Source organism: Tauraco erythrolophus, chromosome 1, assembly GCF_009769465.1.
Source record: "Tauraco erythrolophus isolate bTauEry1 chromosome 1, bTauEry1.pri, whole genome shotgun sequence".
Classification (NCBI taxonomy): domain Eukaryota; kingdom Metazoa; phylum Chordata; class Aves; order Musophagiformes; family Musophagidae; genus Tauraco; species Tauraco erythrolophus.
The window spans coordinates 30,671,081-30,684,704 of record NC_141465.1 but is presented as its reverse complement, the minus strand read 5'-3'; the positions used below and the strand labels follow the sequence as shown (position 1 = coordinate 30,684,704).

General features: G+C 46.2%; 1 protein-coding gene across 4 annotated transcripts in view; it reads left to right on the top strand.

Moving 5' to 3' along the window:
- TIAM1 (TIAM Rac1 associated GEF 1) overlaps positions 1-13,624 on the top strand; it is a 119,757-nt gene that overhangs the window by 47,870 nt on the left and 58,263 nt on the right. For all 4 annotated transcript variants that reach the window (XM_086631681.1, XM_086631697.1, XM_086631706.1 and 1 more), the window contains 3 exons: positions 4,434-4,881; positions 7,152-7,324; positions 11,713-11,937. In XM_086631681.1, coding sequence (XP_086487807.1) covers positions 4,434-4,881; positions 7,152-7,324; positions 11,713-11,937 — 846 coding nt within the window. The remainder of the gene's footprint in view (positions 1-4,433; positions 4,882-7,151; positions 7,325-11,712; positions 11,938-13,624) is intronic.

The window sequence follows — 13,624 nt, the reverse complement described above, 5'->3', positions numbered from 1 at the left end:
GTAAGAAGCGGTGCCGCTCCTCCGTCATCGTCAGCAGCGGCAGAGATCCCAGATCCCAGTGGAAGCTCTGCTACTACTTACTGCCTCCCTATCAAGGCACACAGTGAAGCACAATTGCCTAGAGCCTGTTTAGTTCCCTTCTTCAGCCGGTGGTCTTTATGCGACTTTCGCCCAGCTTTCCACCGAGCAGTCTTGAATCAAAGGGATAAACCTCCTCTTTATTCAGTTTATTGTCTCTGTGGACTAACACTTGTGTTTGCAAAATGCCAAGCACTGCTATTCCCACGGCTTCCCCCATCTCTCTGTCTTGGAGGAAATATGCTTTCTTTTCTTTGCTACATGCTTGCTACTTGGTGTGACCAATGTAATGATTTCCACCTCCCTCTTGCTTTGCCCTCTTGTCCTCCCAGGCCTGAAGCTAGGTAAACACCAGTGGGAAGGCTAAGTCGGGCAGCACGGATTTAGTTCCAGTCTTGCGTTTGGTTCCTGGGATGGTCTTACCGGGCAAAAATATTCCTCTGTGTGGAGACAGCTGTTTGCCAGCCTGAAAATACAAAACACAAGATCTCTGGTGAGGTGCAAAATATCAGATGCAGTGTCCTGAGTCTTACACACAGCTGAATGAAACTTTTGGGGTGTTTAACCAGTGAAATAGAACAGAGCCCCTTGATGACAGCCGTTGCAAGTCTGGAGTAATGTCCTGGTGATTTGTTATAATGTGTGTATAATGTCCAAAACCGTGGGCTTCAGAAACAGGCATTCTGCAGTCTTCAGCTGTCTCCAAACTCCCATGATTTTCCTCGCACATAGTCCTGATGGAGACCCATAGCCATGCTGGGCAGAATTCAGAGGGGTGAGTAGTGAAGGCTGAGCTGTGTCTGCAGTTCACACTCAGCCTCAAGAGTCTTTGCCGTTCTGCTGAGGAGTGAAATGCCTGTTTCGTTAGCAAGCCTCCTTGGCGCATCCTGTCACGGACTTGGGATGGTATTAAGTCTTCCTCAGAGGAGAGAGACGTTGCTGTTGCCTGCGGGCCTCTTTGAGAACCTGAACAGAAAACGTGAGTGATTTTTAAGTAGCTCTCATCAGGGTTACACAACGTTTGCTTCACATCGGACTGTAGCCTGTGGTGGCCATGGTCAGTAGGTACTTCGAGGGCTGGACTCCAAAGCTAGGGGCCCATGTATCCACATTGATCTTGTCAGTGTGGAACCGTGCTGCTCACGGTGTGAGTTGGGACGCTTCGTTTTCGTCATCCTGATTTGAAAGTTTGTGGGGGTGTTTCTGTGCCCCTAGTGATATGCTTATCGAGCTCTGCTGCAGTTTCTTCTGTGGCTTGGGAGCATTACCCCTTCGGCCTTGGCATGTTTCTGCGGAAGCACAGTACCGAACCTCTGCACTTTCTACTGAACTCTTAATTGAATGCCCTTCAGTGTGTGGATTATAGCACTGTGAGACGGCCAGAGCAGATGCCGGTTGCTTCTTGAGAGCTTTTCATACCCTCCGATGAGAACGAGCTGACATTGCAGCGGGAGCTCAGAAGTCAGAGACCTGTGCAGTGAATGCTCTTCACCCTGCTAACCCCGAGACCGATCTTCTCATACAGCAGACTTCCGAAAGTGCTAAGCTCGCTCAATGCTACGTTTCATAATTCATGAGCGTGAACAATATTCACAGGCTGTAGGTTTTGAACCGTTCTGACCTTTGTATGCTCAGACCCTCCTCCTACCAAAGGGCTTGCATCGGTTGGCAAGAAGTCTTTGATACAGGATACTGAAGAGAGGAAAAGGGAGTGCAGGGAGCAGAGGGAGATTAGGGGCAGGGATGCAGTATTATGCTGAAAAGATCTTTTGACTCATCCAGCCTATCACTTGCATTGTGGTAAAGATTATAAAGATGTTTGCAAAATGTGCTACAATTTAAGCTCATGAGTGTATGTAACATTCACTCTGAGTTTTCCATCCTTTTATTTTTTTATAAATAGTAAACCATTATGCCTGTGTATCAGTTATGGAGTATAGTCCCTGTTTATGGATGGGGAAACTGAGTCAATTAATACTGTGTCTCATCAAGGTTACACAAGAGAAGGCTGTGTCACACTGGGCGTGAGGAACTTTGAGAGCCTGCATTGCAGCCCTGTGCTTGAACATCTCTGGGTCCACTTCTGTTTCTGGAAAAATACTCCATCTGCTAAAAAGCACCAAGAAAGCTTTGCGCATGCACTGGCTAGCAAAATTACAAATCCTGCCTCCCTCAAGTTGGTGGTCTGTTTTGGTAGCAATTTATTTTTTTAAACCAACTAATTCTAGTTAAAGCATGAGATACGTTTCCTAAAAGTTACGTCAGCTAATATTTTGGAATTGACTCTATACTTTTTGTATTGCATGGATAAAATAATTACGAGACAGATTGTATATTTATTAAATCATTAACCTAAAATTAAAATCTAAAAACCTCAAATAATTTCTGTTGCCACCATTATGTAATGTTCACTGCAGAATGCAGATTTGTTTATGTTATACGAGTGACACAGATTTTCCTGTTAAAAAAATTATGGAGGAAGAAGGCCTCAGAAAACACATGCAAACCCCAGTCATCCTATAGGAATAACTATCCCAATGAACATGGGGGGTCCGATTCTGTTCTTTGGCTCTCTGATTTTATGCTGTTGTAGTCGTGTTGGCAGAGAGGCAGTGCCTCGGGCGTGTGAGCATGGAGCGGCTGTGCCAGTCCTGGCTCCCTGATAGATGGGGTCTCAGATGGAGTGCTGTCATCAGAAGTTGCACCATCCAGCGTTTTGTGATGGAGTGCAAAAACTCACTTGCAGCAGCATTTTGTGAGCGCTGGTTTCTGAGCAGCACCAGTTCCCTTCTCCTTTGCAGTGCTGCAAGAAATGGGAAGATAATTGGCTTCCAAAAAACAAGTGTATTGGAACAGCAGGAAAATATGTGTGGTTGAGAAGACTGCTCTGTAGATGACTGCACTTACAGGAAGCCCTGCTCAGCTCATTCGTGTGCAGTGGGAATAGAGGAATATGGGCCTGTCCAGAGCAGCTCGTCTATCACTGTGTTGCATTAAATAATCAGCCTGACTAGGATAACTGTGCTCATTGAGCAGCGAAGGAAGTGCTTAGTCTTCCAGCTGGACTCCAAGTCTCCCTTGAGAGGTAGCGTTTATAAGGAACAAGCCCATCCGTTACAAATTAATGCCTTAAAAGTTAGTCAAATTCAGCAACATCCCTCCCCTCCCCCTAAGGTTTCCTCATCCAGCTCTTGCTCCACAGGAGGAAGGTTTCAAACAGAGCTCGGTGGAGGGTTTCTCGGTTTCTGCAGAGCTGCTCTTGGATGCATAGAAAACTGGTGCTTGAACCAACACCTAGCAGCTTGTTTTCTCTCCAAGTAAATACTGCATTCTGCCACCTCTCCTCAGAGTCTCCTCATTTTTTTAAAAAACTTGTTAATCAAGCACCAGCTGCTCTTCCAGGAGAGAGAGAGGCTGAAGTTCCTGTTGTTTTGGCCATATTTCTCACCTCTTCTTCCTTGTCTCCCGAGTATCTAACATATTTGTTTCCACTTACAGGGCTTGGCCTTAGTCCTGCTTCAAGGACGGCCACCGATGCCTTTGAGTGCTGAGATGATAGTGGTTAGTCCCCTTTGGGCACTAGCCTTGTTGCAGGGGGCAAGCTGAGCCACTAAGCCTTCAAAACCTGAATTTGGTCGTGTTGTTTCCTGTCTTGCTCAAGCCAGCCGTGTTCTGGTCTCTTCTGATCCTTCAGCTGCAAGTTCCTGGACACCAGGAAGGGTCTTCTGTTGTTGCAGTATTTTGTCAGAGTCTATCACCAGGGGATTCTGGCCCATGGTTAGGGTTTGCAATGTAGAAGTGATGCAAAACAGAAATAATTTCAAATACATTAACTTCTTAGGAGAAAAAAAAGTACCTTTTTGGTTATATAATTCACAAATGACAGTCTTGGGATGTCTAAAATGCATCTTCAACTGTAGGTGTGAATGTACGATATCAATGTTTTCTTTTCAAAATGCGTAGGTTGATTGCTGCTTTTCTTGACACTGCCAGTTTTTGCTACCATATGTTCTCATTCTGCAAAACCTTTAGCACTGTTAACTTAGCTTAATGTAAACAGATGATGCTGCTGCATCTTGCATTCCAAAATGCTAAGGCGTTTTGTAGAGGCACCACCTGAAATCATGCGTGTGTGACTGGTCTTTCCTAAATTGTGCTGGAAGTTCTGCCTACTCCACCTTTTCTTCCAGTTGTTTATCTTCAGAAGAAAAAGAAATGAGGGATTTCCAGAGCCAGACAAAATGGGGATGTGAAGAAATGTGGTGCCCCCTGGACATTTCAGGTTCTGTCGGTGTCTCCAGAAGGCCAGGCTTGGCCAGGCTCTTCATCTCACACTGTGTCTCTCTTGCAACTAGGATGTCAATGCAGGCGAAGGGAGCGAGTTCACCGACAGTGGGATCGAGGGAGCAGCCACCGACACCGATCTCCTTTCTAGACGCTCCAATGCTACCAACTCAAGTTACTCCCCGCCGGCCAGTCGGGCTTTCATCGGCAGCGACAGCGGGAGCAGCTCGACAGGCGATGGACTTCGCCAGGGGGTGTACGAGAACTTCCGCCGGGAGCTGGAGATGAGCACCACCAACAGCGAGAACCTGGAGGAGGCCGGCTCTGCCCTCAGCGATGAGCAGAGCAGTGGCACCCTCAGCTCCCCGGGGCAGTCCGACATCCTTCTGACGGCTGCTCAGGGCACGGTACGGAAAGCTGGCGCTCTGGCAGTGAAAAACTTCCTGGTTCACAAAAAGAACAAGAAAGTGGAGTCGGCCACACGCAGGAAATGGAAGCACTACTGGGTTTCCCTGAAAGGTACAGAGCAAGCGTGCAAGGGTTTATCCAGGTGGGCGGCTGCAGTGTCCTCTGGGTTGTGTATTGCTGCAGATGAAGAAACCTGTAGCTTAGACTCATAACAAAAGCTCCTGTGAACTTCTGTATAATTAACATCAAGTATGAGGAAGTGGTCTTGATGTTTTTCAGAGGGGGGTTTTGTGTGATGGTTGTTGATGTGCTCACATTATGGCAAGTGTGTAGTCCAAGACACGTGACTGTCCTGCACTGAAGTGGGGTTCATACCCTGCTTCAATTCCTGCTGGCACCACCTGAGGTGGCTTCTCCGAGCGTTGGGTGTTTCTTTTGAAAAGCACTTCTGTGGCTTGCTGACAAACTAAACACCTGTGTGGAGCTGCAGGCACGTGACAGTGGGAGTTTGCTAGCCATGACGCCGGCTGCCGGCACGTGTTCCAACAGGCCCCTCTTTGTGTGTGTTTCTCTTGTGCTCAGTGCCGTTGACCTCTCCTTCTCCGAGGTTTGCTTCACACCCAGCGAGTTGCAGCACATTTGCAGTGTTGACAGGAAGCCATGGTTTGGTCATCGAGGTTGGCTCGTGACCTGGGAGACGTTGGCTCTGGCTGTGTCACCCGTCTTGTGGTGGGCAGCCCTCGGCACCTGGCCGCCCTGCTGGCCCCTTTGGCTGCCCACTCCACACACCCTCTTCTCTCTGAAGTTTTGCAGTTCCTGCTAGGAGAGTGCTCCAGCCCCGTTCAGGATCTGAGTGCTTATAAATGCACATAAATGTTAATGGAGCGGGGAGACTCAGGAGCTGGCCTCCTAAAGCGACCTCTAATTGATCTTCGTGCGGTTACATCAGCACAAAATGGGAAGCAATGCTTGCAGAGTTTCGGGACTGGCCTTGCTCTCTTCCACAGCGACCAGCCTCCTCCATGAGCCAGGGGAGCCAGAGCCATGTCTCCTGCTCTAGGTGAGATCACCAAAAAGCTCCGTATAGTTAAAGCCCTGTCCTCCCCACAGAATGCTTTTTTTAGAGCACTATTTTTTTTTAATTTGCGGTACTGTTTCAAAACCAACGGCAGTTAGGTGCCAAGTCTTCTTGGGAGTGGTTAGAGAGATTGGGGACATGAAAGAGGAGAGAGGGAGGGCTAGGGGGCAGGGGGGAGCCCTAATCTCCTGGGAGGGGGCCCTGTGGCAGGAAGGTCTTGCTGTGAGGAGCAGGCAAACAAAGGGCCATCTGGGAGGAAAAAGGGGAAGGATGAGTGCAGAGGCAATGTTATTTTGAAGTGCTTTGACTCAGATGGAGTGTCTGCCCCTCACTTTGCTGTGCCTTAATAACGTTAGGGTGTAAATGAGGCTTTGAAGTTAACAGCTGCTATTGTTTGGCTGCAAATAGTTTTCTTCGAGGCTGGGTAACAGGGCATCCCTTTGCACCCAGAGGGCTGTTTCCAGTGGCAGAGAAACAATGTGCCAGTTTTACTTTAAAACAACTGTAGATAATGATGTGAGAAGGTGGGAGGGAGAGGAGGAGACCCTTTTATTTGGGGATCTCCCGAATTGCAGCCTTGCTATACCTTCCCCTGCTCCCCCACACCTCAAGAATTGTCAAGGTTGTTTTCTAAAACCAAGCAGGTTGTTTGCTGTTGCCGGCTAAAATGCGTTTTTGGTTTTGGCCATACGGCCCAGTGAATCAGAGCTGAAACCTTATAGCGGAATAAGGACTTGGTTTATGCTTTTCGGTTTTGGGTTTGGTTTTTTTTTTTTTGATTAATTTTTTTTTTTGTATGTCAGTCTTTTAGGAAGCACAGCTCCTTCCTGTCCGTTTTTCTTCCAGTTTCTCATCTGCATCCAGTAATTAAACCGCTTGATCTCTGCCTGGCAGGGACTGCAGCAGCCAGCAGCTGCGGGGGGCTGAGGCAGGGCCATGGAGATTTGCTGGGGGGCTGTGTCCTCGGAGGGGCCGGCTCCCAGCTGTCCGGCACTGCCGCAGGGAACACGCTCTCACACCTACGTGTTCCTTTCGCTCCCCTCAGCTGTACGGCTCTATATACCATACAGCTCGTGGTGCGCCCCCATGGCGTGGACACCAGCACCTTCTCAGACTGAAAACTGGGCTGTTGCTGGTGCTTTCCGCTGTGGGGCTGAAAACCTGAACAGGTCCTGCAAATTCTTCCTCATCCCTGTGGCAGTTTTATGGATAGTTTGTAGTCCCGAGTATTACCACTGAATAGATCCAAGGCAGCTGTTGCGTTTAAATGTTTTTCTTGCTGATATATGGTTGTGTCTTTTAGGATGCACGTTGTTTTTTTATGAGACTGATGGCAGATCTGGCATTGACCACAACAGCATCCCAAAGCATGCTGTCTGGGTGGAAAACAGCATAGTGCAAGCGGTGCCTGAGCATCCCAAGAAGGATTTTGTCTTCTGTCTCAGCAACTCCCTTGGGGACGCTTTCCTCTTTCAGGTTGGTCTGGTTCGAGGGTTTTACAAAGTTCTCTTTTTCTCTCTCTCCTTCATGCCACTGACCAAGGAGGAAATTTTAGCTCTGACTCAAATAGATGGAAAAATCCTGCTGACTCCAGTAGGTTTGGATTTTCCTCTGGCACCACTAGAGGAAGGACACAATGTATTCGGTAAATGTCACTCAAGAGACCCACCACTGCATGTGAATCACTGTCACATCTGTGTTTTTTATTGGCTGACTGGACCCTCTTTGTGTAGATGGTTGGAACAAAGTAAGGATTAAGAAAGATTCTTACATCCCTGTAAAAACTGGGAATTCTGCATGGTTTGACAGCGTGCTTATAACACACAGACCAGTCCAGTTACCATATAGATCATGCAGTGGTGCGTTAAATGTGCTGTAACACTATCTGCATCTCATAAGAGACATGTATCAAAGATGGGACCTTGCAGAGAGGCTTGGGGGGAGTTTACAAGACCAAGAGGAGTTTGAAGTGCAAGGGAGTACTTGGACCTGCAGGTGCTCACCCAATGGTGCTTCAGAATCCAGTTGCACCTTGTTCATGCAGATCTTAGTCAGCATCTTGCTGTTGACCAAGAGGACACTGAAAATGCATGTTTAGGTTTTTTAATCAGAAAATAGAAATATCTGAATTTCACAGTGTACATTTAAAAAAATCCAGTACTTAAAGACCATACATCAGTTGATGTTTTTCACTCAAAAAATTTCTGTATTTTGGTAACTACTGCTTCTCTGAGTGATTTTCAGATTGGCATTGCACTTTCCTATTGCAAGTTGTCACTGGTCAAGGTGGGACACTCTTTTATTTGTAATTGCCAGCCTGTGCTGAGGTGGTGCCATTTCCTCCTCTTTTGATTCAGTTTTCTTCACCAGAGGAATCCCTTATTTATTTCCCTTTCCAATGACAATGTATTGAGAGTTTCTTGCCTTCTTGAACCAGAAGCTTCTCTGTGGTAGAATGTGCCTCCGTGTCATCACTCCCCTGTACTCTAGAGCAGATCTTTAAAATTACAGTGTCTTGCAGGTCCTTGCAGCTGTTCTAAACAAGAGGCCAGATTCTCAAACTAGTGCAAAATCAAAAAGCCTTACTGACTACTCGCCCGTACAAGGGCGTGTAATGATACGACAGGGGGCAAAGGCTTTAAACTGAAAGAGGGTAGATTTCGATTAGATCTAAGGAAAAAATTCTTCACTCTGAGGGTGATGAGGTGCTGGAACAGGTTGCCCAGAGAAGTTGTGGATGCCCCATCCCTGGAAGTGTCCAAGGCTGGGTTGGATGGGGCTTTGAGTAACCTGATGAAGTGGAAGGTGTCCCATGGTGTTCCATGATTCTATGATTCTATGACTGAGAAGAAGCGGTGCTGGCTTACATCTTGAAGAGACCGAGTATCTGATTGCATACTGAAAAAAATTTTTTTTTTGTGGACTCGCTTCTCTGCCACCTCAGTCTGATTTTTCCTCAGCTCATAGTGTAATACTGCACTGCCCCTTTCTACTTCATGCCTCTCTTGGGCAGGGTACGTGTATTTTGCCACCTGGAGAGCTTTATCCAGGAGGTAAATGCGGTGCTTATGGTCTCAGTGTGTGCTTGAAAGGCCTTGGAGCACCACCTCCTCCTGGTTTACTAATACAAGCTGTAAAATCTTTTCTATACAGTTTTCTAAGGAAAAACCTTCATTCTCATAAAATTAATGCCAGTGGATGATAAATACTGAAAAGGTCACATTCAGTACATTTCTTTTGCAGCAACACAGGGCCTTATTCATTAAAAGCCTTGTGTCATTATGCCATGGGTAGATTTTAATGTAACTTTGTGGGAAAATGCAAAAATGGGCCTTTTCAAATGAAAAACAGTAATTTGTATTGCCTTGCAGAAATTTTTTCCTTGATATGTCTCTTCTGCCATAGAACCCATGCATTGCTAGTGAAGCAGAAGCAGAAGAGAAAGAAGGGGTGGGTTTGGGGAGAAGGGAAGAAGACCAGCCGCAGTGGTGGAAGTAACGTATGAGTGACTGTGCTGTAGGGCTTGCTGTGCTGTGCACAGAGCAGCCGAAGCACGTATAAGGCTGTTCAGCAGTGTTACTCAACTGCTCTTGTCATACATGTCCATCCACACGTAACACAGTGCCGTAGTAGCGGTTTTGGTGAGAAGAAACCACAGACCTGGAGAAGACTATTTCCGTCCTATGGAGACTGTGTACTTAGGGAGAAAAATAGGCTTGCTTTGTAATGCGTACGGATATTGGACATCTTGTAACAAGCCTTCCCACTGCATTGCACCTAGAGACATCACATACCTCCTACACAATGATTCCTTGCTCAGTCAGTTCTTGTCGTGCCTACACAAATCCATTACTTGCAGATGTCACATGCATTTTCCAGGAGCTCAGAGCAACTTGTGGCACCACATACTGATGTATCAGATGTTTTACAGCTTGTTTATGTGGTCCTTTCCGTTGAGAAGCAGAGTGATTTCCCCTTGCCTACTCATCTACCAGAAGAGTCTTCAGTTCCTAAAATCCTGTCCAGATTTTTTTTCCCCTCCTTCTCCCCAGGAAGCTAAGATGAAAACTGAATCTAATGGTATATAGATAATATTTTAAAATTGAATAAGATGAAAATATGACATCTTGCTCTTACTTTCTAAGAATTGACAAAACATACCATCTTGTTATAGGTCCAGTGGTACTCTCTTCTCCATGAAGGGCTAGGTTTTACCACCTGACTGTAAGCAGTGTCTTCCATTCTGCAGATAATTTCTCTATTTTCAGCAGAAACTCCTCAGCAACGGGACCTCAACATGTCTTCAGCAGTGGCAGTAAGACATTTTAAGCCTCATCTGTGAATGAGAACTCATTAGTGTTATTACTCAGGCAAGGAGTATCTCCAATTTAAGCAATATACTTTGTAAAGTGCCAACTGAAGACAAGAAAATTAGGAGTAGGAGATCAGTCTTCCTGGCGTATCTTCTGCTTAGGACTTCTAACCTGAGCTGGGGAAAGGGATGTCATTATGGGACATGTGTGCTTCACCTGCTTCAGTCCCACAGACGTTTGGGAGCATTGGTCTGAAGTCCAGCCTGTGCATACCTGATTTCCAGCATCAGGCTTCTGTGGGAATCTCTCCTTGGCTTCAGTGAGCCATGTCCTTTGCTGTTAGTTGTCACCACCAGGAGAGCAGTGAGGGTGACCTTCTTCGTGTATGCTAGCAACTGCAGAAGTCATACCGTGCTGTCTATTAATAGAGAAGGTATCATCAGAAAGTTTAATTAGAACAAGGTGGCTTGGCACCTTACTACTTTTTCAGGCACAAGCCAAATACCGGTGTGATTACTGCTAAAGGCTGACACTCAGAGAAAGTCACTGCAGCCCTGACTTGGCCGTAAATTTTGTTTTACAGCCTACTGTAAAAAGGAATGAAGTTTAGTAAGAAGGCTAGGAAGATTTACTTTTTATTTTGAAAGTCTGGAAAAGGAACGCTTTGAAATATTCTTCTTTCTCTGTCAAAAACCTCTAATCAGTGCTCTTACAGATAAATGTACTAGTGTCCCATGCCCCAGCCTAATATCTCGTAGAATCATAGAATCACAGAATGGTTTGGGTTGAAAGGGACCTTAAAGATCATCTAGTTCCAAGCCCCCTGCTGTGTGCAGAGACACCTTCCACTAGAGCAGGTTGCTCAAAGCCCCATCCGACCTGGCCTTGAACAATTCCAGGAAGGGAAGGTGGTCCCTTTTGCTGAACTGTCACATGCATGCTTTTGAAGGAACAGTACCAGAGCCATAAAAATTATGATGAACTTGCTTTTAATGATAACAGCGTTGTCTTCAGAGTGCTTTGGGGCCTTCAGAAGTGGAAAGCTTGTTTGTCTATGAATCATGATAAAGCTACTCATAGATATCATGGTCACGTTTTATGCCACTAATTATTACTGTCACGTTTTATGCCATTAATTTATTACTAACTGTTGCATGCCAAAAAAGATCTCCATACTGTGAAAAGCACAGAGACTAGTGAATTCCCTGCCTTGAGGATCTGAGAGTTTAGAACACGTCATTAAATGTTGAGCTACAAATTATGGCAGTGTTGCATTGAACAAGGAAGGCAATTCCTGAGACCTTGCTGGGAAACACTGTATGACTGCAAAGCACAGATATAGGTGTAATTCTGAGTGCTCAATGCCTAGTGCTGGGTTTAAAATGGCCTGCTTAAGAATGATGGGGTTTTTATTACTTCTCTCGTAAGTGGATTTAAGGCTTTGAATCTTAAGATCAAAGGAAAAGGAAACTCCTTGGAATTGCATTTGTTAATCTTCAATCAATTTTAAAGAGGATCGTGACTTCTTTTCCCCTCTTTCCCCCTCTTCAGACCTCTAGCCAGACCGAACTGGAGAACTGGATCACTGCAATCCATTCAGCTTGCGCAACCGCGGTGGCAAGGCAGCATCACAAGGAGGACACCGTCAAGCTCCTGAAAACAGAGATAAAAAAGCTGGAGCAGAAGATTGATATGGATGAGAAGATGAAGAAAATGGGTGAAATGCAGCTGTCCTCAGTAACGGACTCCAAGAAGAAAAAGACCATACTGGATCAAGTAATCTCACTTGCTTATGTGAAATAGGCCCCTAGAAAATATTTAAGGCCTTCTTCAGATTAGCAGTACGTCAGTCTGCTCCCGCTGTGCCGTGCGTGTGTGCGGGCAGAGCTCCCCAGAGCAGGCGGGACGTGTGTTGGCAGGAGAGCTGTGCTGGCTGCCCTAGTTGCACCTTTTCTCCAAACAGCGTGCACTAAGGTACAGCATGGGCTGTCTTCTGGCCTCCACGCAGGGGATTTGGGTAGCTGCTGTTCAGGAGGGCCAGTTATGATAGGACAAGGGGTAATGGTTTTAAAATAGAGGGAGGTAGGTTCAGGTTGGATATTAGGAAAAAATTTTTTACTATGAGAGTGGTAGAACACTGGAACAGGTTGCCCAGAGAGGTGGTGGATGCTCCGTCCCTGGAGACGTTCAAGGCCAGGTTGGACAAGGCCCTGAGCAACCTGATCTAGTTGGAGATATCCCTGTTCCTTGCAGGGGGGTTGGACTAGATGACCTTTGAAGGTCCCTTCCAGCCCTAACCATTCTATGATTCTATGATTCTATAAACTCTCATCGAGCTGCTCGGAAGTTGAGTGAGGGCTTTAGGGGAGTGAAGAGGCTACCAGGCCATGGCAGCAGGATGCCTTAGGGAAGAGCTGGTCGTAGACCAACAAAGGCTGCTGTTGCTGTTGTGTTAAGAGTGCAAGAGGCTGGTTCTTCTGCTAGCAGATGGGATGAAGCCATCCCTGGTGTCTCCTTGTGGCGAGGGCCTGCCTTGACCTCATGGCTGCAGCCCTGGCTGCCCCTTGGGACCGCTTCTTCTGACTTGAAATGGGCAACGCAGTTGCATTCGAGAAGCAGAGAGCCTCGAGCAGATGTCTCTCCCGCTGCCGCAGCAGCACCTTGTTTTAGGAAACTGACATATGGCTTTTCATTAGTTTGTAGCTCTTTTACCACGACTGCCAAACGTGCCTGTAATGCAAACCATCGGGAGCGACTGGGGCCCTAATGCGCTCAGCTAAAGAGATTTTGTGTCCTCTGAAGGAAGCCCATGAGAAGAAGGGGGAGAGAGGGGAGAGATGCTCACCTCCGTTGAAAGGGCTCCACTCAAAGGCTCTCTATCACAGTGAGAGGGCAGAGCAGTCTCTTTATGTAACTGAGTTTTTCTAAACGCTTTGAAACTGTTTCCTATCAGCAATTTGAATTATTTAAATAAGTCCTTACATAGGCTGATTATAGTGCTCTTCTGCTGATAAGATTAATTATCGCCAGTGTACTACACTTTTTCAAGTATAGTGAGTTCTGTTGATGCTTACAGCAACGCTGCTGCTTTGGCTGCTGATTCGGGCCCTCTGTATGTGGAATTTGGTGGGGTTTGGTTTTCTCGTTTCTCAGATGCCCTCGATGCATGAGAGAAGCCTCTTAAGGGACTGCTTGGAAGAGAATCCTGGAGTACAAGGAAAATTAAAAAAGGAATTCTAATCCTATTAATTAGCGTTGTATCAAAGGAGCAGTTGTCCCAGGAGAAGACTTCTGCCATGAACACGAAAAAAAGTTGTTTTCCATTTAATGAAAACTTTTTTATTATTTGTGTCCTTTTTGGGGTTGGGAGGGTAGGGGAGAGTGGGAAAGAAGGGGAATCAAAGTTTCTTGAATGAGCTTAGCATTTGTGAAAGAGGTTTATTACCAGAAACAGTAGAATTTT